Source organism: Corylus avellana, chromosome ca9 (genome assembly GCF_901000735.1).
Source record: "Corylus avellana chromosome ca9, CavTom2PMs-1.0".
Classification (NCBI taxonomy): Eukaryota; Viridiplantae; Streptophyta; class Magnoliopsida; order Fagales; family Betulaceae; genus Corylus; species Corylus avellana.
The window spans coordinates 2580216-2603679 of record NC_081549.1 but is presented as its reverse complement, the minus strand read 5'-3'; the positions used below and the strand labels follow the sequence as shown (position 1 = coordinate 2603679).

The 23464-nt window shown below is 33.7% G+C and overlaps 3 protein-coding genes across 3 annotated transcripts; all 3 read left to right on the top strand.

Moving 5' to 3' along the window:
* The first annotated feature begins 561 nt into the window (after positions 1 to 561).
* LOC132191866 (WD repeat-containing protein LWD1-like) lies at positions 562 to 3799 on the top strand. The gene is made up of 2 exons (XM_059606982.1): positions 562 to 646; positions 2557 to 3799. Exon 2 carries the CDS (start codon positions 2590 to 2592, stop codon positions 3601 to 3603), a length of 1014 nt encoding a protein of 337 aa, XP_059462965.1. The 5' UTR covers positions 562 to 646; positions 2557 to 2589; the 3' UTR covers positions 3604 to 3799.
* A 2155-nt stretch (positions 3800 to 5954) lies between these two features.
* Positions 5955 to 10639, top strand: LOC132191524 (vacuolar protein sorting-associated protein 55 homolog). The gene is made up of 5 exons (XM_059606594.1): positions 5955 to 6286; positions 6398 to 6449; positions 9171 to 9210; positions 9291 to 9375; positions 10275 to 10639. The coding sequence occupies exons 2-5, from the start codon at positions 6417 to 6419 to the stop codon at positions 10456 to 10458; spliced, it is 342 nt and encodes a 113-aa protein (XP_059462577.1). The 5' UTR covers positions 5955 to 6286; positions 6398 to 6416; the 3' UTR covers positions 10459 to 10639.
* Positions 10640 to 17370: 6731 nt separating this feature from the next.
* Positions 17371 to 19115, top strand: LOC132161889 (NAC domain-containing protein 90-like). Its single transcript, XM_059572104.1, has 3 exons — positions 17371 to 17598; positions 17710 to 18002; positions 18478 to 19115. Exons 1-3 carry the CDS (start codon positions 17433 to 17435, stop codon positions 18817 to 18819), a joined length of 801 nt encoding a protein of 266 aa, XP_059428087.1. The 5' UTR covers positions 17371 to 17432; the 3' UTR covers positions 18820 to 19115.
* The last annotated feature ends 4349 nt before the right edge of the window (positions 19116 to 23464 follow it).

Genomic DNA, 23464 nt, shown 5'->3' with positions numbered 1-23464 from the left:
ATGAGTTCATTTAGTTGAAAGGGAGTAACATTAGAAATTATATAAATTTGTTTTTCATACTAATTTCACATCAGTTAACGTGACATGTTTTAAATAACATTTATTTTACTTAACAAATGAACAAATACGTGCTTATTTTGTTCCATTAATTGCGGTGGCAATAAAAATGATAAATCATTGTAGATTATATGGATTATAATAAATATTATGGATGCATAATTGATCATTAATTAACGATTAAAAGAGTGATTCATATCTTCGATCTGCACTCCAATAATTAGTTTGGAAGCCGTTCGTTTTCATAATTGTACGTTGGAAATTAATTGAAGGACAATTCTTAATTCTACGGAAGGAAGGAAAACGTAGGTTGCCAAGTTGCAGTGAAGTAGAGACACGTGTCCTTTGAGTATGAGACAATTAAGCAAGCTAGGAAATTAAACTTACCCTTCTGCCCTCGTGCGCATGCATTGACTATCAGCTCTACCATCCCTTCCAGGATATTCTGAGCTCATCTCCCATTCATATTTATTGCCTCAACTTCACAGCTACTCCTCATCACCATTGCTCTCTATACTCTCTTCCTTCCTCTTGTGTGTTTGATGACGTGTACTTCGTATCAGCTGCAGGGAGATCCATTTTGACAAATGTAAGTCTCTCTCTTTCTCTCCAACCCTTTTTGTTTTCCTTCTATATGTCTTCTGTCTCCATGCCAGTTTTTCTTTGATTCTGCAATCTCTCTCTCTCTCTCTACGAAAAATCTTTTGTTTTGTTTTGTTCTTATTTTTTATTTTTTTTATGAATAAGAAAACTTCATTAAGAGCAAAACAAACCGATCAGCAAAGTAGCACCATATACATGCCCTTCGAAAAGGCTGAAACCACAACCTCACAGAGGCTGAAAAAAATCTTGTGTCTTCAAAGATTTGTTGAAAACCATGCATGCAGCGCAGAGGGTCCTCATGAAATTCGTTTTTTACCTCGTTTTTGCCAGCACAGGGCGTATATATATATATATAAAATAATAATAATAATAATAATATAGTAATTTTTGTAATTATAAGTGTATTTATTCTGTCAAAAATATTTATTTTTTAAAAAGTTATAATATATTTTATTATCAATATACATAGATATAAGCACGCCTGCACGTGACGCATAATCTTACTTGCCTGCTTGTGCGGTACGTGGCATGTGCTGCTACATGCCTACATCAATATTTTCAATTGACTTTTGTATACAATTGTTGATGATAGCATAGATATTTCTCTAGAATTTCTTGTATAATTTATGGGATCAATCACCTAGAGCTTGTTTGGAATTGTATTTTAGAAGCTTAAAAGTACTTTTAACACTCAAAAAGTTCATTTGAAAAAAAAAAAAAACTTGTTTAGTAAAATAAATTAAAAGCATTTTTAAGGGTCTAAAAAATCTAAAAATGGTCAAAACGCACTTAATTTTGGCAAAAGTTTAAAAATAAAGTTTTTACCCTAAAATCCTATTTGACTTAAAAACTCTATTTTTCAAACGCAATCTCAAACAGGCTCTTAGTCATTGAGATGATATTTCCTCACATGCATGTACGTGAAGTTCCTTTATATATAATACGTACATATTCTTCGGATTTCTACATTTCTAATCCAAATTGATTATTGGAATTATAATCAAAATAAGTTGTTACAAAAATGGGCTTGTTAATTTGCTAAACTTTTTTTTTGCTCTTTTTCTTTTCTACCCAAAAAAAAATCTAAATATTAACAACTTAATTTCCTCACAAAAGCACTCAAAACTCCTTTAACATTTATATCACATTAAACTATTTTTTTAACCAAAACACAAAATACACCTCTTAAAAGAAATTATCAAACACTAACAAAATTTTAAGAAAATTCATATATGACTTATGACTTAATATGAAATTAGATTTTATTTTTTATTTATTTAATTTTTTTGTTTTTAATTTATATAAAGACATGCAAATACACGAACAAGTTATACACATCTATATGCTTATTTATTTATGAAAATTTGGACGCCACACACAAAATCCTAATTCCGCGCGTCTCTCTCTATACATATTTTCTATTCTATTTTGAGGTGTGTGTTGTGCCTACTGCCTACTGCGTGTTTTTTGGACCAAGTTCCATGAAAATTAGAGAAATATCGTCACCTCTGAAAAAGTGTGGGTCCCCAAAGACGACTTAAAGCGCGCAATTGACCTTTAATTATTCATCCTTTCTTGTCGTTTCGACCGTCGGACATGTGGCATCCAATCATCCACGGGATTCTTACGGGATCATAACTTTGTCACAAAAAAGTTATGATACTATAACTTTTTTCATTAATTTCTTATAAATTGACTTGATAGATTATACATATAACCCTTATTATGATAGTTATTGCACGAGTAAATTTACCAGTGAAATTTTATTCTTATCAATATTGTGTCACGTAATTTTAAAAAGAGATATAGTAAAATCAGTAGTAATTAGCATTTTTCTTAGAAGATAAATATGATTAAAGTAAGACATTTAACAAGCCATATATGCTGAAATTTCAGATCGTCTAATTGATCGGTCCCTTTCAAGTCACCATGCAAAGCCCGGCGGAGAAAAAACCAGGCGTTTACACCTACGTTGCTCAATGGCCAATTTACTCGCTAGCCTGGTCGGTCCGGCACGACAAGAATTCCCGCCTCGCCATTGGGAGTTTCCTGGAAGACTACAGCAACAAGGTGGAGCTCGTCCAATTCAACCACGACACGTCTGATTTCGCCACCGACAACCGCCTAATCTTTGACCACCCTTATGCACCAACCAACCTCATGTTCTTCCCCTCCGAGGACGCTATGAACCCCGACCTCATAGCCACCTCCGGCGACTATCTCCGGCTGTGGGAAATCCACGACGACCGGATTGAGCTCAAGTCCCTTCTCAACGGCAACAAGAGCAGCGAATTCAACTCTTCCATTACTTCTTTTGATTGGGCGGAATGTGACACGCGGCGGGTGGCGACTGCCAGCGTGGACACCACGTGTGTGATCTGGGACATCGAGAGGGAAATCGTCGACACCCAGTTGGTAGCACACGACAAAGAAGTGTACGATATTTCATGGGGCGGCTTCAATGTTTTTGCTTCTGTTTCCGGAGATGGTTCCCTGAGGGTTTTCGATTTGAGAGACAAAGAAAGATCGACGATTATATATGAAAATCCCGTCAGAGATAGTCCGCTGTTGAGGTTGGAGTGGAACAAGGCTGATCCGAGGTTCATAGCGACGGTCGGGATGGACAGCAACAAGGTGGTTGTACTGGACATTAGGTTCCCGACAACCCCGTTGATGGAGCTTTGCAAGCATAAGGGGAGTGTAAATGCTCTGTCGTGGGCCCCGCGTATCGGACGGCAACTATGCTCTGCTGGGGATGATTCTAGGGCGTTGATATGGGAGGTGGTGGAGATGGGTTTTCGATCAGAAATTAACGCTACTGATGTGGAGCCAGAAATGTGGTATGGGTCAACGGCTGAGATCAATCAAGTACGTTGGTCGCCAATGGAGTTGGATTGGATTGGTATTGCTTTCTTAAATAAGCTGCAGCTCTTGAAGGTTTAGAGAGATCTCGATCAATAATATCATTAATTGTCTACTACTAGAAAAATTTGATTTAGATCTTTTAAATTTCTGTCGGAAATTCAAAAAATTCGGACATAAAATAAGAGAGCTTTCATAGTGCTCGAAGAAATTCCTCGACCATTCGGGATGCAAAACCTACCTGTTTATATAATTTAAGATCCGTATACTTCTCTCATTTTTTTCGCATAAATTCGGTTGAAAAAACTTGAGTAAAAAAATTTAGTGGTATGAATATGCCGTGATTGATGCAACTAATTAAAGAACTTGAGAATTGAGATGGTGCAGTCACTCTCATGATTGTGTTAGAAGTAGCCAATCACCCCAATTTGTATTTTGAGTGTAGCCAAATGACTTTAAATTGTTTTTTCAAGCGATCACTAGTCACTTTCAATCGGTTGTTAAGTGGTGGTTAGCCACCTCCTAATATAGGGTATGGGGTGGTTCAATCGCACCAAGTTATATTTTGAAAGTGGTCAAGCAATTTGAACTTATAAAACTACCAAAATGTTGCAAGCTATCCTTTATAATGGATTTGACCATTAGTTTGGATGAAAAATATATCACTTTTTTTTTTTTTTTTTTTTTTTTTTTTAAATTGAACGAGGAAAAAGAGTTACAGGGAAGGGCCCTTGCCATTCATAATTCAAATGGAAGAGAGAATATGAGACCCCATGAGAATGCTTCAAAAAACATGATTGAAAGCGGGCCAAGCAGCTTATTTAGTTAAAGCATGTGCTCTATAAAGTAGTCAAACTTTAAAAATAAAATAAAGCTAAATTAATATTCGAAATACAATTAGCAAGATATCACACTTGACTAGCATGTGTATGTGTTCGAGTTGCATACAAGAAACTCACAATTTTAGTCACGACGATAATAAAGAAAAATTATGTGGGGGTGGTTGTGGGGCTACTCATTTGTCTTATTATTATTATTTTTATCACCATAAGGGAAATTAGTTATGCAAAAACGACTAAAGTACATGTGTGACGTCTTTAATCCAAACTATCAACTATGGAACAAACTATAAATAGTTTGATAATTTGTAGGTTCAAAATGTAATGGGTTGTAGTTAATAATTGTAACTACAATTGGGGTGGTACTTTTGGGGCAAAGTATAATTTATTATTTTTATGTTCATGTCAAAAAAACTACATGAAAGTGATTATTTTAATTATTCTTGTTGGGATAAGTATAATATAGATAATAAAGTATTTATTGGTTATAACAACAATGATCATAGTGAATGGTCATCGCACTGACGGGGTTGTGAAAATGATAACAATAGTGGGTAATGTTATATACCACATTTTTATTACATAAATAGTTTATATATTCCCAACCAACTATTAAACTTTGGTTTTAAGAATTACATTAAAAAAAAAAAAAAATGTTTTTAACAAAGGTTGGTCATTTAATGTTATAAACTATATTTTTATCTACAAATATTTTAGAATGCTGGTATGATAGTCGTCCTAACCAACTATTGAATAAATATTTATTAAATAATTTTTTTAAAAGAATTGGTATAAACTACCACATAGTATTATGATATATTTATGAAATAAAAATATGATTTATAATATTACTCTATATAGTGGTGGATTGGACTTTACCTTACTGTTTTTTAATTATAATTTTTCAGTTTTTCAATTTTTTCAATGTCATTAAATCATAACATTTAAAAACCTTAACATATTTACCTACATACATGTTGATCTCATTCTTTTGTGAATTATTATTTTTTTTCTTTTATATTTATAAGTCTTAAAATTTTCTATGACATAAAAAAAAAAAAACCTCAAAGAAACAATAGAACGCAAAATTATAGGACATAAATTTTCTTTAAACTAGATGACAAGTAGAAAACAAGTGTCATCTCTCAAATATTATTTTTTTTAATGTTTTTAAGAGCTATTTATTGTTATTGTTATTTATTTATTTATTTATTTTTAACATGCTTACACAAGGAAAGAATGAGAAAAGAGATTTGAACTAGTGACCTCCTCTTCATGAAACATAATTTACAGCTGATTGAGCTACCCTTTAAGAATTATTTATTGTTATTCTACTAACATACCAACATACAACATTAATTTTTTTGAGAAAAAAAAAATGTTAGAATGGAATTTCCGAAAATTTGTGTCCAAAATTATACAGATTGCTGGCGGTGAAAGTCACTCGACATTCGACTAGGTCCGAGAACTCTTTGACTGCTCCCGCATTTCTATTCGCTCTACGGTCCATAATCTTCCCCAAAACTTTGAAAGTACGAGAGCTTTCCTCGTCCGACAATGGCGATGACCGTCGAAGGTACGGCTCCTATTTCGACTCTCTCGTCCCTCGTATCTCGATCCTGCACATAATCGTTTGTACCTCTCTGTTTTACGGTTTCAATTTGTAAAATTTTGGCTAATTATTGCGGTTCTGGGCTTAGCCAAAAGGATTTGGATTAGGGTTTACAGCACTAATTTTTTCAATAATATCTGGGTTCTCGAAACGTGTCTGTACGAGAGAGTAATGTAGACTGAGATAAGTTAATCAATTTGATAATCTGTGTAAGTGATTAATCCAATAGTTACTAGTAATTATTTTGGTACTAATGATTTTTTGTTGTGGTGCATCGATGTGGAATTGCCGAATGGTTCTTGTTCTATGCAGTGTAAGTTTGAATTTTTAATTCTGTGATTTTGGGCCTGTCCGTAGCTTAATTAAAATAAACTTGTAATTTTCCCCTTTTTTTGTCAATTTATTTATTTTTTATCGTGTGTAGGCTTGCTGGGCTTGCCTTTATGTTTTCAGCTAGCATCTTGCTACAGATCCTGGTATGTTTTCATAATTGGCTGGTTGTAAGATTTTGGTGGTCCTATGTTGTTGATCATATTCACATGTAATGGTTTTATGATCTTGTATAGTTTGATGACATTCAAAGCATGTTAGCTCTATGTTGCTATTTTTTTTATACTTTCTTTTTTGGGTTGTTTGTTTTGTTTACCTGTAGAACATTTTGGAATTATAAATCTTCTATATTTTGAAAGTTTAATAAAAAAATCATAGGAATTGAGTTAATATCCACAGTATAGGAGGTACCAAATGAACAATTTTTTTTGTTTCTCTTGAGATACCTGGGGGTTGAATCCCGGTATTAATTCATGCACATTTGTGTGAAATGATATCCTTGGGTTTCCTTAGAAATGTATGATGTGAATAAAGAATAAAGTGTATTCTCATCCATGTAAAAAGCCTTCAAATCTGGACAAATTATCTTACTTTGGATAAGTTTGGTGCTGGTGCATCTTATTTCGCAATTTTACTTTGAAGGGAGGGAGTAGTTCCTTGGAAATGGAAATTACTTGAAATTCAATTAAAAGACAACAAAGTTTGAGCCAAAGTGTGAAATTCTATGAAAGCTTTAAACAAATCTTGACTAAATCCAAGATTATTTAGATGGTTGTGAATATACCTCACAGCCCACTGAGATTTCCCACCAGCATCAAGGAAGCTTGTGAAGACTTCAAACAGAACACTTGAAGGTATACATTTTAAGCTTGAGTAGGCTCTTGAACGGTTGACTTGTGCTTTGCACTAATGGTCCTTCAAACTAGTTTAAACTTATCACTTCAAAAAAGAATGGTAACTGGATTAGAAATGCTAGCTGGTAGCTTGTTGACATTGTTAATTTACATTAGGTGAAGAAAGTGTTGTTGGATTTGCTGCTAATTAACCATTGGATTAGGCTAATGCAAGCCCTGTTTGGCTTGTGGATAAGTCTGGGTTTGGCCGAAATATACATGTACTTAGGATTATGGCTCACAGAGCCATTGGTAAAGCTTGTGCCTGGGGTCCAAGTTTTACCCAGCCTAGCTGAATTTAAAGGGTGGTTGTGCTTGGCTTTGTTTTGCATGGTTCATTGCATTCCTTGGTACGACAATTGCTAGCCAAATATTACAACATAATATGAGAAGCCTCTCTTTTTTTAATTTTCGATTAAGCCTTAGTTGAGTTGAGTGTAAGGCAGCAAATCCTTGGTTCATTACATTCCTCACTAGTTATTACAACAAGAGAGGATGAGGGCGCTTTAATCTTTTACTTCCTTAGTTATGATAGCAACTCATTACTTATCAAAAAAAAAAAAAAAAAAAGGTTATGATAGCAACTATTTGTTATGAATTCTTATTATAGAATTTTGATGATGGATGTAATATGGACTTCATTTGCAACAATCATTTCAATGGTCATCATGGGGGTATCAGGCACTGAAAACTTCTATGGCATCATGCTGTTGGTTTGCATCTTGTTGGACCAGAAAGTATACTGTGATTGACTCTCTGCACTTTTACATCAACATTTGGCATATGCTATGGAAAGAAAGAGTTGATTAAAAACTGAATGGGTGTTCTCTTGGTGACTGGTGTCAAATTGGATTGGGAGTAGCTGTACAAATTATGATGAGTATGCTACAAAACTGAGTTTCTTGCCCTTCTCATGGGAGTTGGGGTGGCCTTTAATTTAGCATTATGAAACTATGTGATTCGTCTAGAATAATTAGTGATGTTAAATGGTAGCTCAAGATTATTGGAGATGTTGTCATTGCAACAAGATAGAGGCCGCTTTTATCCTCCTGAATTGATATTCTTGGCTGAGGGAGGGAAATATACCTTTTTGAGGTTATTCTGCATTCTTTAGTGATTTGGCACTGGTGTTAGATTTGGTATTACCTTTTCTTTTTCTCAGTTTTGGGTTTTCCTTGAAGGACCCCTCTTCCTTTTCGGTAAAGTTTCCCTAAAGAGAAGAATTAAAGGATGTGATTATTGTTAGTTCTTCGGCCTTGTCTTTATGACTGAACTATTTAAGATGTGCAACTTCAAGTAAATATTGAGTACATTACCTCTGATCTTCTTAAAACACCTTTTTTAGTGTGACAGTATTTCTAATGGTTCTCTCAGTTCCCTTATTGTGTGATTGCAAATTGGAGAAGGGCTCATAACGATTAATTTATTTTGGAAAATGAACTTCCGATATTCGAAGGGCTTTCTTACTTTGGCATACTTCTGCTTAGGGATATGCTTTGTAAGATGTAACTTTGCAAGAGCAGTATATACTTTTTTGCCAATGAATTATAGTTCAAATGAAACCTTGTCCTGCTATTAGAATAGGATGGAGGATGAGATTATGGATTCATGGCTCACTAGGTGCATAAAGCACTTCTCATACTTCTGTTTTAAGCTATTCAAACTTTCCCATGTGATAAAATTTTATCAAATACAAGCACTTGCAGTTTGGCATACATAGTATTGAGAAACAAGTCTAAAAACCCCTCTTACAAATGTTTCATTAAAGCTGCATATGATCTAATACTTTTGAAGGGGGTTTTTCTACCTTTAGCCACTTATCACATTTATTAAAATTGATGTTAATGGCATATCTCCACATTGGAGAGCGAATGCTAAAATGAGAGAAAAGCATAGAGCCTTTTATTCCAAATGAATTCAGAGTCCTATATATTTGTTGATTTATTTTGCTTGTCTTTTCTTCTCTGTTGATAGGCTTGTGCAATATACAACAATTGGTGGCCCATGTTATCAGGTTAGTAAATTATTGCAAGTTGGTCGTGTTATATAGATTACATTTTAAAGGTTGATGATGTCAACTCATTTTACCTGCAGCTCTCATGTACGTGCTGGTGCCTATGCCTTGCTTATTTTTTGGAGGTGGTTCCACTCAGTTTCTGACTAGTAGGGATGGTGGGGGGTTAGTTTCTTTAAGCCCTCTTTAACACATATTCGTGAAACTTTGATATACACTAATACACATGAAGGGTGACAATTCATGTTTGCATGTTGGGTTCGGGTCATATCGAGGCATGGACATAAGATTATATAAGTCAATTTTAGTCCGACCTATTTAATTAAATTGGCCAGACCCTTTAACTCTAACCTGATAATTTCATATTTGGGTTTGCGGGTGATAGGAGTCTTGTTCCAATCCGATCACTTGGATTAGATCAAGCACGTGGATGAGAATAAGAAAGGGATATAGGAAAGCCTATCTCTTCAGCAAGATGTTGTAGTTTATATTTATCTTTACCTTAGTAATTCCATTATGTTAGGATTGTTGTTATCTTTATCTTAAGAGTTAGATGTTATTAGGATTGTTGTTATCCTTATCTCAAGAGTTAGATGTTAGTAGGATTGTTGTTATCTTTATCTCACGTAGGTTTGGCTATTTATTGAGCAGTAGTCGGAGGGAATAATCATTGAAGAAGTTATCCAACATTTTATGTGTAAACGGTGATCTCCTACCTCAAGTGGAGTAGTGCTATCAATCATATTTTCCCTTTTCACTTCAATTTTCATCCATACTCCATCTACCCACATTTCATCCATATGGAGTATAGGTCGAGTTGAGGCATGTGTATAAGACATATAAGTCAACCATAATCCGACCTATTTAATTAAATAGATCAGACCATTCAACCCAAACTCGTTAATTTCGTGTTCAGTTTGTATTGAGTTCATGAGTTTTGTAAAAAATTGTCAACCCTAATACACATGCATCTTTAGTATGTGCTAGCTTTTTATTACTCTCTCTCTCTCTCTCTCTCTCTCTCTCATAACTCTTCTTTTCTGTTTGTCAATTTTATAATGCAGTTGGATAGATGCTGCTAAGTTTATGACTGGAGCTTCAGCTGTGGGGAGCTTAGCCATTCCGATTATCCTAAGGCACGCTCATATGATTCAGACAGGAGCTATGCTTATCGAGTTCACATCCTTCTTCATATTTGTTTGCACAGTCATGTGTTTCCACCGAGCTAGCCTAGAAGATGATTGGTGATAAACATGGAACAAGTTTCATGATTATGATGCATATACATGGGCAAAGATATAAAATTTTTCTACTATGTAAAATTGGTTGAATGTATATCTCTATAGGGCTGTTCAATCAACTCGTGTTTTTGCTGTATTCCCCGACTACTTTGGATTATTACCTAAAGTGAGAGTTGCTGTGTTTGATATACCCGTTTTAGATCTATGTTTTGCTTTACTGTTAAATCCACGGAGTTAGGACCTAGAGGCCATGGGACATTTGACTTGGAAGTAGGAAAATTACCTAAATTTTATTCATTCATGCTGGCTAGCACTTAGCTGTGCGGTAGCGAGAAACTTGTTCTGTTATTGGTTTTGCAGAATTAGGTGAATAGCTCAATCACCAAAAGTCTTTTTCCACACGAGTTTTGACTCCATTGAAGTGATTGAACCCGGAAACGAAGGCGAAACATGGTCCTAGAAAAGCACCCTTAACTGTATTTGTATGTACCCCAAACCTAGGGCCCATGCTTTCTGCTCGTGCTCTGACAATGTTTCATCTTCGCGACACTTTCTTGTCGATTGCGAGGAAAAAACAGCCTTCTGCGGAGTGTGAAAAGGATGAGAATTTCTCGGGTGAGCATGTACATATCCAAACAAAAGACCCACTTCCTTCAGCCTAGCCTAACCACAGGTTTTTTTCTTTCTTTCTATCTGCTTTCTTCCACAAACCTAGCTCAGCTGCTAGAACCCATTACACCCACATGCGACAAATCCCACGTTGACGTTGCTAAACATGGAAATCAATTACATGTCTCTATATATGTTTACTTTTACAATTTTACACTAATTAAATTAGCTACATCACCCCAAATCCTTTTTCTCATTTATTGGGCAATTAAGCCATGTTATTCGAGGTTGGTCGAATCATCTTCAAATACGCTAGGGAGTAGATTGGTCGTCCATCTCTGTGTAATTTAGGATGGTTGATTCATTGCTAGCATTTGAGTTGTACCTTGGAGTGACTTTTTTGCTTTTTTTAAGAGTGGTTGGACTGCCATTTTTTTTTTTAATTCTTTTAATTTACTTGGAGGCTATTTTCATTATTTCACATAAAAAATGTCACATGCATGCCTTGTGCTCTTTTTTATTTGGTGATTTAATGCCCACATTAATGGTGGGAGCTTGTTGCATTTAAATGGTAGTTGGAAGTTTGGAACTTGAAGGCCCTTATAACTCTTTCTCCTTTATTGATTAAAAAAAAAGTTGGAACGGGTCAAGTATGATAAGTAGTAGTTCGAAAAGAAGAATTAAGTATAAGTTTCCTTACCACCTCCGAACCACCATTTTAAACGGTTCCGCCATATCTCAACAAACACCAAATTAAAAGCCACTTCCATTTTCTCTCTCTTGACACTCATTTAAAATAAAAGTAATTTACGAAAAATGTTTTATGTTTTGAATTAGTACTTAAAAAGTAAAAAAACTATCGTAACAAGTGCTAGCTTATTTCACCCATGCAATACTCTAGGATATATCTTGATGCATACTCAAAAGGGAAGGGTTCTCTGTACCTTCCATGGTTGGTACCAAGAAAGAAAAAATAAAAATAACAAAGTCTGAAAATAACCTTTTTGGTTTAAGCCGAAAGAATGATTTGACAGGAAGAAGAAGAAGAAGGTAAAGCAAAGTTTGGAACTCGTACATAGTAGTAGGTGTCAATGATTCAAAACAAAAACATGTCCCAATTTCGATGAATTAGATGTGGAAAACTTTATCAATTATTATTGTGGTCACTATTAATTCCGTTTGTTAATGTAAAAAGTTGATCCCACGGATTCTTTTTCAAGATGCTCTTGAAGTCAATCCAGCGTGGTCTTTCGAGACACGGATTCAAACCCAACCCCATTCTTGTCTAATTGCGCGTGAAACCACCACGCATATCATCAATATAAAACCTTCTGGGGTCAAGCTTTTGTTGACTTTGTTTTTGACTCCATTTCTTCTCTTAACCTTTTTATACGAACACACACACATTTATACAAATTAATTATGGCCCCGTTTGCCAACAGCTCGGGCCACCACTGTAGCTGGAACGGCACTGTTCCAGCTACAACGCCAGCAACAAAATTGACCTTTTACTTAATTTTTTTTTTAAAGCAAAATATTAAAAAAAAAAAGAAAAAGAAAAAGAAAAAATGAGGAGAAAGATGGGGTGGTTCCAGCCACCCCCTGGCCGATCTAGGGGTGGTTCCACCCCATCTTTTTTTTTATTTTATTTTTTTTATTTTTTATTTTTTTTATTTTTATATTTTGCTTAAAAAAAAAAAAATTAAGTAAAAAGTCAATTTTTGCTGCTGGCACTGTAGCTGGAACAGTGTCGTTCCAGCTACAGTGCCAGCCCGGGCTGTTGGCAAACGAGGCCTATAGTCCTTGATATGAGTTCTTAATTTAATGAGGAAACTTCACTAAAGACCCCCGAACTTTCACCCATTTTGAAATACTCCCCCTAAACTTTAAAATTTCTCAATTTAGTCTCATGAACTTTCAATTGCTCTCAATTTGGACCCCTCCGTCAAATTTTAATAGTTACATGACGCTTATACCCCTGACTTTTGTATAAAATTTCAACTTCCAAAACGTTTTTTTATTATTAAAAAAAAAATTATGGATATTTTGGTCTTTTTTTTTTTTGTATTTTTAAAGGCTAAAATTGACGGAGGGGTTCAAATTGAGAGCAATTGAAAGTTCAAGAGACTAAATTGAGAGATTTTGAAGTTTAGAAGGGGTATTTCAAAACGGGTGAAAGTTTGGGGGTTATCAGTAAAGTTTCCCCTAATTTAATTGGGTTTTGGCTTGTGTCCTGTATTTTGTGTGCACACAAATGAGAGGTGTTATACGTCTTAATTATTGATGGGATACTTTTAACTTGTGTCTTATAAGACATATATGAGAGGGGAGCCTTGAGCTAGCTTGCCATTCATGCACAAATAGAAGTAGCCAGCATAAGTTTCATTAGCTTTTATTACAATCCATTATAAATTTCATAATTTCATAAAAATAAGTGTCGCATGAACTACTTATGTGACCATCTATATACATTTTTAATAGATAGCATGGTAAGCGTCATGTGGACCGTCACATCAGTTTGCAAACATGACAGGTGTCAAGTGGACTGACACATGATTATCCATATTTTAGTAGTTGATGTAGTAAGCATCATGTGGACTACCACGTCAATTTAAGTGGTTTTTATTTTGTTTTCGTTTTTTGAGTGACTGATATAAACTTGAATTAGTAGCATGCATGCATGTGTGAATGTCATGTTTTACATAAACTCAAATTGAAATTACTGAACGTGCAATTCTTGATTATATATATGTGTTTGTATTCAAACTGGAATTAGTCAGGGAGCATATATATATATATATGTGTGTGTGTGGTCATACCAAGTTTTCAACGTCAGGTTCTACATGATCAGCATGACCTCTTGCGATCAAGAATCAAATCTCTTCATTTCCCATGTCCTTCTATGCGTATGAACTTGACTATATATACTAACTAAAGAAAGAAAAAAAAGGGAATTCACATGTATTCCTTTGAATTTAATGTTTCATTTTACGAAAGTCCTTCTTGACCTATTGATTTTTTGTTTTTGCTTTTATAAGAAAAGTCCAGTCAACAACATTTATCGGTGCATGTTTTGATCTTAAGTATCCCACATACATTAAGTACAAATTTTTATTTATTTATTCAATTTCAAAGAATTTCTATCCGGTTGTCACCGATAACAACCTAGCTATCAATGACATCACTTTGAGGTCGTTGCTTATGTCATGCAAGAATCTTATATATATATATGTTGTCCTTAATCTGTTACAAGCTGGTTTTCAAGAGTGAGTTATATATAAACTTAATTTGTATCAGCGCCATTCAATTTGACATATTACTAATTGTTTTTTCCACAAGATATATAAGATAGAAAAGTTTTTGTGGCTACTGTTAGGGGTGGAATTACTTGAAGCTTTGAGGGTCTTTGGCAACCCCCAAAAAATAAGTCCTTACAAAAATATAATTTTCTATATATACTATGAAAATGATGACCTTTTCACACCTCTAGATGTAGCTTTCTAAAGAAATTACTAAATATTTCACTACTTTTCTAGATGATAATGGATGAATTTTATTCCGTGAAAGTTCGTTGTCGAGCATAATCCGAAGGAGATGCCATTTTTATTTTTTATTTTGGACATGTCTATAGCAAACTAGAGAAATTTTGTAATTGAAAGGAAAGTTCATTTTAAAGATGATTTTATGAAATTAAGTTTAAGACTTGTATGCTTTTATTTTACATAAACATGCCTGCACACACACATAAAATGACTATATTTATGTATTTATTTATTTGCTTAGCTTCAAACCCCCACACAAAAAATCTTAGTTCTGCCTCTGACTACTATCATACACCAATTTGTGTGTGTTTTTTTGGCCTAGGGTGTTACATGCACCAATTGATTTTGAAGTCATATCTTGTTTCTCTCTCTCTCAAGAAGTAGACATGGGTGACTTTTTTTGTGGTACCCATTTATAGACAATGTGAAGTTTTTTTGAATGCCCCCACATTAAAAAAAGAATTTTCAACAAAATGGAAGGTAAGAAATTCCAGATCGAAGTGTATGTTTAATTAATGCCTTTTGGGAATTCCTGGAAATTTAAAGATGTTGGATTTGACTTACTCTTGAAAGTCTATGAAAAAAACAAGTCATTCATGATACACATCCAGACATCCTTCTCAATTAGTAAATTCAATGTTTAACATCGATCTATTTCTAGAAATTTCTTGTGACTCAATCCTTTGCATGTTGTTTTTTGGGGCTGAGATACATGCATGTGGCCGTCAAGATAATTAATTCCCTAGCTACTTTGGGAGAGTACTGGAATATCTATATATAAGTGATAATAATACTTGTTAAATATTAATTACATAATTAAATTAAGAACATAGACAAATGACAATGATCGAACTCTTACGAGGAATTTTCAAGACAAATTTATAACTTGTTTAACCCTGACAAAATTAATTAATGACTAGTGCATATTGATCAACTGCCAGCTTGTGAAGCTGTTGAGACTTTTCCAAGTTGACCTCGAATTTTGAATCTACATATTTAGTCTTAGCCCCATCTTTAGTCTTCCGCGTGCTTTTGATCAAGATTTTTTAAAATATATATATATATATATATATATATATATATATATTAACAAACAGCTTAAAACATAAAATACGAACAACGAATTTTACTTATATGTGAAATTAAAATACTTTTGAAAAAAAAAAAGCACCATTTAAATATTTTTGCCAAACAAAACATTTATTTTTATATTGATAGCAATTAGCAACTGCTTATTCTGATTTAGCAAGTGAGTTGCTTTGTTTTTTTTTTTTTTTTTTAATTCAAACAGGAGATCGAGACGAAAAAAGTAAATTACAAAAGTGGTCATTCCCACTATTAATATGACAGTAGTTAAAAAAGACAAGTAATGAGAATGCTATCATATATAAATCGATCCTATTGGTAGCTGCTCAAAAAATGAGCTGATGTGCTATAGAATTAGCACTACGGGAGATTTTCGAGATAGTTCAAATGCAAAAACATTCGAGTTTCTCAGTTTGATCAACTATTATAATATCCTGACTTTTATCAAGTCAATAATAAGGCATATATATATATATATATATATATTAACAATAACGCAAGTGTTAATTATATATATTAATATGAACGGGCAAGGAGGGCGCATACATGGACATGCCTTGGCAGTTCAACGAAAACTCTCAACGCATGCAGATGTTATTTATCAATAAGACAAAAACACTAACAAATTAACGTTATTTATTAAGCCTATCCATTTAAGGTCGTCCTTCAACCTTCGACCATAGATCTGACGGCCGGCACCCGTCGTCACGAACCTCTATTTTACTATCCCCAAATTCTTGGTACGTGTTTAACCACCAAGGCTTATACTAATTACTAGGGGATCAAATTCCCCTATAGTTCGATTTCTGCTTATTATTTATTTACAGAGCTAGTAGTGGTAGAAGTTATTATTATTATTATTATTCTATTTTGTTAATGTGGTAATGTCCATCTGCATTTTGATCAGTCTTTTTTTTTTTTTTTTTTTTTTTTTTTAAAAGGTAATTAATAATGTTATATTAGTAAAGTCAGATGGTGCATGGTGTGACAAAAAATGTAGTCTCTAATAATATTAATCTTTGAAAAAAAAATTTGTCCAAGTACGTATAAGCTTCTTATCGGGATAATGATATTTCACATAAACTTTTGTGAGAAAGAAATTCAACTGTCTAATTAAATTTTGAACTGTCGGACTACCTACTCGAACAACTGAAAATTTTACGTGAGCTTCCTCACAAAAAGGGTCTAAATTACTGACAATTTAAATAGTTAATTATTGAGGACACCAATCCCTTCTGAGAGCTTCTGCTCGATCATCTTACTCAGACAAGTATCACGAATTTTTGTTTTTGCAGGAAGAGATATGTCGTACAAATCATGATTCATTTTAGATCTTATTCTGTATTGCCACGCGTAAGAAAGAAGTCAAGGTTAATGCGTGGGGTGCAGAAAGTTAAACCTGGGCCGACACACAGGGAATAGAGTGTTTGACCAATTCAAAATAATCATGTACGGATGAAGTGGCAGGAGACAAATATTATTTTCCACAAAATCTCGTGGAAATTGCCGAGCAACCCCTTCTAAGTGTCTCTCTCGCTTTGCATTTCTTATTTTACTCGGTTAGCTGTGTCGCCTTTTTTGCCCCCTCGCCTAACTTTCTCATCCGTCAATTCTCCAACTCTTCCTTATATATATATATATGTAGACATGGAAACATAATTAGAAGCCACAATAACCTTGTAATTAAGGATATTTAGTTATCTATTTCTGGGTGAGAGAGAGAGAGACAGAGAGAGAAGGAGTAATGGATGATTTGCCACCTGGGTTTCGGTTCTACCCGACAGAGGAAGAGTTGGTTTCATTCTATCTGCATAACAAGCTGGAAGGGAAGCGAGAGGATTTAAATCGAGTTATGAACCGGGTTATACCAGTTGTGGACATATATGAGTTCAATCCATGGGATCTCCCACGTAAAAATCTTCTTCTTTTCATATTTTCTTGTATTTTGGATGAATATATAATATATATATATATACTTAATAATAATTATTATTATTGTTTTTGTTGTTGGAATTAATCAGAGTTTTCTGGAGTGCTTTGTTATGGAGACCCTGAGCAGTGGTTCTTCTTCATCCCCAGACAAGAGAGTGAAGCCCGAGGGGGCAGACCGAGGAGACTCACAACAACTGGGTACTGGAAAGCCACCGGCTCTCCTAATTATGTCTACTCTTCCAATAATCGCATGATTGGTGTGAAACGGACCATGGTTTTCTACAACGGAAGAGCTCCAAACGGGAAAAAAACCGAGTGGAAGATGAATGAATATAAAGCCATTGAAGGAGAGGCCTCCGTTTCCAGTAGTGCAACTCCTGCGGTAAGTAACATTTCTCTGGCCTCTGCATGTTAATTTATTGTTTTTTTTTAGGTTCGAATTAATCTTCACTATTAAATATTAATAGATGACAAATTAAGAACCATGTGATGATCAACAACATATATGGAGTTTAAAACTTTTAATTCGTCTAATTAACCCATATTCATCTTGTTTGTGAAACCCTAGTGGGTATATTAGTATATATATAAGGGTCTGAAAAATTATGTCTTCTTTCTCATGCATGCAATATATAGTCTACTATGAATCAAAACTTGGCCTCAAGTTGAACAAGAATGTTTAGCAACTAAGTTTATAGGGCTAGAATCAAAACTTGGCCGCGTGGGTACTTAGCTTAATCGTCGACTCATTTGGTTAATAACATGTAATTGATCGACTGTTTGAGTTGTCACTTAATTGATCTATAGGAGAATGTTTTGCTCTTGAATTACAATTTTTTTATTTTTTTTATTTGCAGTTACGGCAAGAATTTAGTTTGTGTCGAGTTTACAAGAAATCAAAGTGTTTGAGAGCATTTGACAGACGGCCGTCCGGAGTGGTTATAGGTGGTGATCAGCCAGGTGGTCATCCAGGTGGTCAGCCACCTGCTCATCGACAAGTTCATCATGGTGATGTGGCATCAACATCTGGCCGTCCCATCCGTTCACCGGCGGAGAGAACAAGCTCACCGGAGAGTTCATCCTCAGGAGACCATGGCCATCCCTCACAGGCTGCTGGGGGAAGTGAAAACATGGAAATGGCTGTTGATAATGATCCTTTGTGGCGTTGGGATCAATTAATTGATCAATTGGCACCCTAAGATGGAATAGATATCAATTAATGGACAGGATATCTTGATCAGCTGAATCTTAAGGTATTGAAATATCTGTGGTTTTCCTTAATTTACTTAAGGAAAGTAGGGTTTAATTAAGAGCTTTAACACAGTAAATTAAGGAAAGTAGGGTTTAACTCTATTTTTGGCTAAGGCCAAAATTCTTTGTTTGCTGTCATGTAATTCTCGTTAATAATTACCTAGAGACGTATAATAATTAAGCTTTCAGTTTATTAGTTTAGGGAATGTAAAATAATTTTTTAATGTATTATGTATCTAATCGATTGTTAATTACTTTGTACGGATTATCTATTTTAGTTGATGAAGTGGAATTCTAAATATATTTGTTTATATATAATATGTTCAAGTCTTGCTTTACCTTTACAATTAATGATCAATGATCAATGATATATGATCAACAATATATAATTTAATAAAGGGTTGTACTTTATCAACAAAATATAAATAAATAGGAATCTCCCCATATTAGATCGAATTATTTTTATTGAAAAACCAATCAACAAGCTGTCAAGGCTAGCTCTTCTCTTATTGGCCATCTTTGCCCCAGAAATCCATAAGCAAATCTAGCTTTTTCTAAAGATGGACTGCCATCAAAATCTCTAAGAGTGTGCTAAATATTACTGAGTAAAATGCACATCAAGTTGTAAAATGGGCAATATATTCCCAATTATCTCTTCCATTAAGTAATGGTGAAAATGGCCCCCTTAATTATAATCTCCCTAATTTTACACATACAACACAGGCAGGACAAACTTGCTGCAAGTACTAAACAGCTAATAGTAAAGACAAGAAGGAAACAAAATTACAACTCAACATATAAAAATAACACAAGGCTACAAGCCAACAAGTAACTACATGCTAATAGCATCAATTATCCCCCAATTACCACACAACACTCTATTTAGCATAGATTTAATAATTCTGCACTTTGTTGCCACTACGTACTAATCAAATATACAAAAATCTACCACTCCTAGATATTAATCAAGCGTAGATACATATGAAATAGAGTAATGCCAAAAACTATACTTTTATTCCACCACAATCTCATCATGCTAACGTCTTAGTGCCAATTCACCTTAATTGTTTTTAAACAATGGCTGATCCAATTGTGAATTGACAATTTAATTAATTGGCACTAGCTAGCTAGCTATCATGTCAATATGGTGGGATAATGGTGAAATAAAAATATAATTTTTAACATTATTCATATATATGAACTAATATGAACTACTTAAGGAATGGTTACTTCTACTGATGAAAGATCAAATTAATATAAGCCGTGTTCAAGTTTTGGCTTAGAAGTATGATGCAAAAATTAGAATGATAGTTGCTTATTTGTAAATTGAATCACATATATATGCATCTTAATTATTAGTGTGCAAAAACTTATGTCTTCGTAAAATAACTCAACTAAGGATATATATATATATATTGGGGAACAGTCTGCCGTGGTAGTTTAAACTTCAGAGAGTAGACACAAGAAGATTCTTGATTTTTGATCGATCTACCAGTCTTTGAAGGAAGCATGCTCGTCGTACCTCTACTATTTACGTTACGCGGTGATTGACAATATTTCATTTCATTTCCTGCACTGGTAGCTCTTTTAGGGCTCTCGCTTGATGAACGGTTCATGAACTTACTCTTCTGTCTCTCAATCGGCATTGGAACCCGACACAACAAGATCTCTTCCGGCGATGGCATAAAAAGAATTGGAATCAAACCTTCGAACAGAGAGTATGTTTTGAAGGTTGTTCTTTGTTTTTAATTTGAAATAGTGTTTTGATATGATATAAAGATAAAAAAATTATTTGTCTTTTATAGTAGAGTTTTGTGTTTTAAACCCTTTGTCAATAATTTTATTTTACAAACAAAAAACAGGATTTTAAAACGTTAATGTAGCCTTATTTATCATCTACATCGTGCATGAATGTGCTTTGACTTGATCACAAAGATAAAAACTTATTTTTAATTTTTGGAAATAATTCAACTAAGAAACCCTAATTAATCCAGGAGGTCATCAAGTGAAAGAAGAAGATATTACTGCTTCTAAGAATTGAAAATCCAAGCGTGCGTAAAAAAGAACAAATCAAGGAATATTTGAGAAGAAAAAAAAAAATAGATAGAAAATTATTCATCGAGAGTTTTATTTATTTATTGAAAACTGATGAAAACTACAACATAGGATTGGCGGCCGGCCTATATAAGACGTACGCCTGTATTTAATTAGCTTATATAGTAAATAGAGTCATAATCCAATTATAAAATGAAATAAGAAAGATTAGTCACAATCTTGTTTGGACGAGAATACTAATTAGTACTTGTTCAAATGAATGTAGCCTAAAAACTCCAAAATAAAATTCTCGTTCGGACTAGTTTTGAATGAGATTCTCGGATATTGTTTTTGTCTTTTTCTTGATGGCCCGCTTTGATCAAGTTAACATTAGAATTGGACAATTTCCATTAAATACGACTTTGTAGTCCTTTGAATAAGCTTTCCAACACCACCAAGCTTGTCTTCATTTCACATTAAAATTTCAAAATATGACATTTTTATTATAACGACTGCTGAAAAAAACTAGCATGCATATATCATAAACACATACCTTTATGTGTTTTGAGTTGTTATAATATTGTATTTGTCTTCTATTTTCTATTAACTCTCAAAACATTAAAATATTTTATCTTTACGTTATATAAACACACTTTTTTTTTTAAAAAAAAAAAAATCTCCAAAATCCATTAGAAAACACTCGAGATAATGTTTGAATATATTTATATTAATCCACATTAATAAATAATTAATCACTCGTCCTGTGCTGTACCCAACGTACTGGGAGGGGCTGCCATGGACCCTACGAGGCTAATTTTTCCAGAGTAAATTAACGAGGCACAATATATTTTCATTTAATTAATTTAAACATGTAACATGCATCTCCATCATTGTGCCTTTTTCCGATTACTAATTTTTCCATATGAGTAAATTTTCCATACTTTTGATTGACCTAAACCTCCAGAAACAACTTCCATCTACATGCAATTGTTTACTTTTACCGTCCTCATTAAAAAGAGAAAATTACAGTTTACCCCCTCAAAGTTGATAGCGTTTTTCAATTCGATCACCAAAGTTTCAATTTTTGCAATCCACCCCCCCAAAGTTTCAAATTTTTGTAATTTGACCAATTTTATCCAAAACTTCTCATATTGCCCATAATTTTTATTTTTTTATTTTTTATAAAAAAAAATTTAAAAAAAATTCGGGGTGGCTCTTTGGTCATCTAGTCATTTTTGCACCCCCAAATTTGTTTTCGTTTTCATAAAAAATAAATAAATAAATAAATCAGGGGCAATATGGGAATTTTGGGATGATATTGGTCGAATTGAAAAAAATTGGAACTTTGTGGGGGTGGATTGCAAAAATTGAAACTTTGATGTTCGAATTGAAAAACGCTGTCAACTTTGGGGGGGTAAACTGTAATTTTTCTCATTAAAAATAAATAAAATTTAAGGATAATTGATTGATATTCTCATGTTAATATTGTGAGATTTTCCGAACATATTTCTATCGGTTCACATGTGGGAGTCAAGTAAGTTTCATATGAATTACGTAAAGCCGTAAATGGACGAAACTATGAATTTAACTCTAGAGATATTGGATAACATTGAATTTTTTAAAGGGGGCATCACTATAAAGTTAAAGAAAAAAAAAATGAAGTGAAGGCCATCCTACAACGAGAGGGTGGAATTTTCTACGAATTATATTAGAAAACTGATGAAAAATGGACAGACTGATCTATTTGAGATAGAAACAAATCTTATGAATGTTGCTCGTACCAGTTGGGACTTTTCATTGAGTCTTTTGCCATTTGTTACAGCCATGTGCGGCCAATATTAGAAATGCCTCCCTCGTTTATGTTTATTTTGAAACCATAAATGAAAGATTGAAACCATTGTCTACCGTTTCTCGGCTTGTTTATTCTATCTCTTTCGTTTGGGCTTTGTTGTTGGGGTGCTCACTTCTTTATTGTTGTTTAATCCCCTGTAACCCGTTTCCCATATTTGAATAGATTTAAAAAAAATAAAAAATCACTAAAACAAATTTAATATCGACTGAAAACTTAGGATAGCAACTTGATAATTTCTTAAAAATTAAGAAAATCGATGGGTGATTGACAATAGAACCAAAAATTAGGAGTTAGAAAGTAAAATCTCAAAAAAAATCATTCATAAATATAAAATCATAAAAATATAACGCTTCTATATATAGGGATGGAGTCTTGATTTTACATTGAGGATCATACATGCACGTATAAAACTATAAAAGATAAGTTTTTGAAGGAATAAACTATGTAAGAAACATCTCATTGGCACCGGTATGTGATAGGAGTTTGGCTTTGCTTGAAACATTGTGTGCTAGCTAGCACATATTTTATACATGAGAGATGTTTGGTGTTAATATTTGGCTCATATATATATATATATATATATATATATATAAAAGATAAGTTGTGCCTTTATAATTTTTTTTCAAGTGTTGTTTTGTATATCAGTAGAGATGATGAGAAGGCATGTGGTTCCGTTGGAAAATGGTAACATAAGACGCGTTGGGACT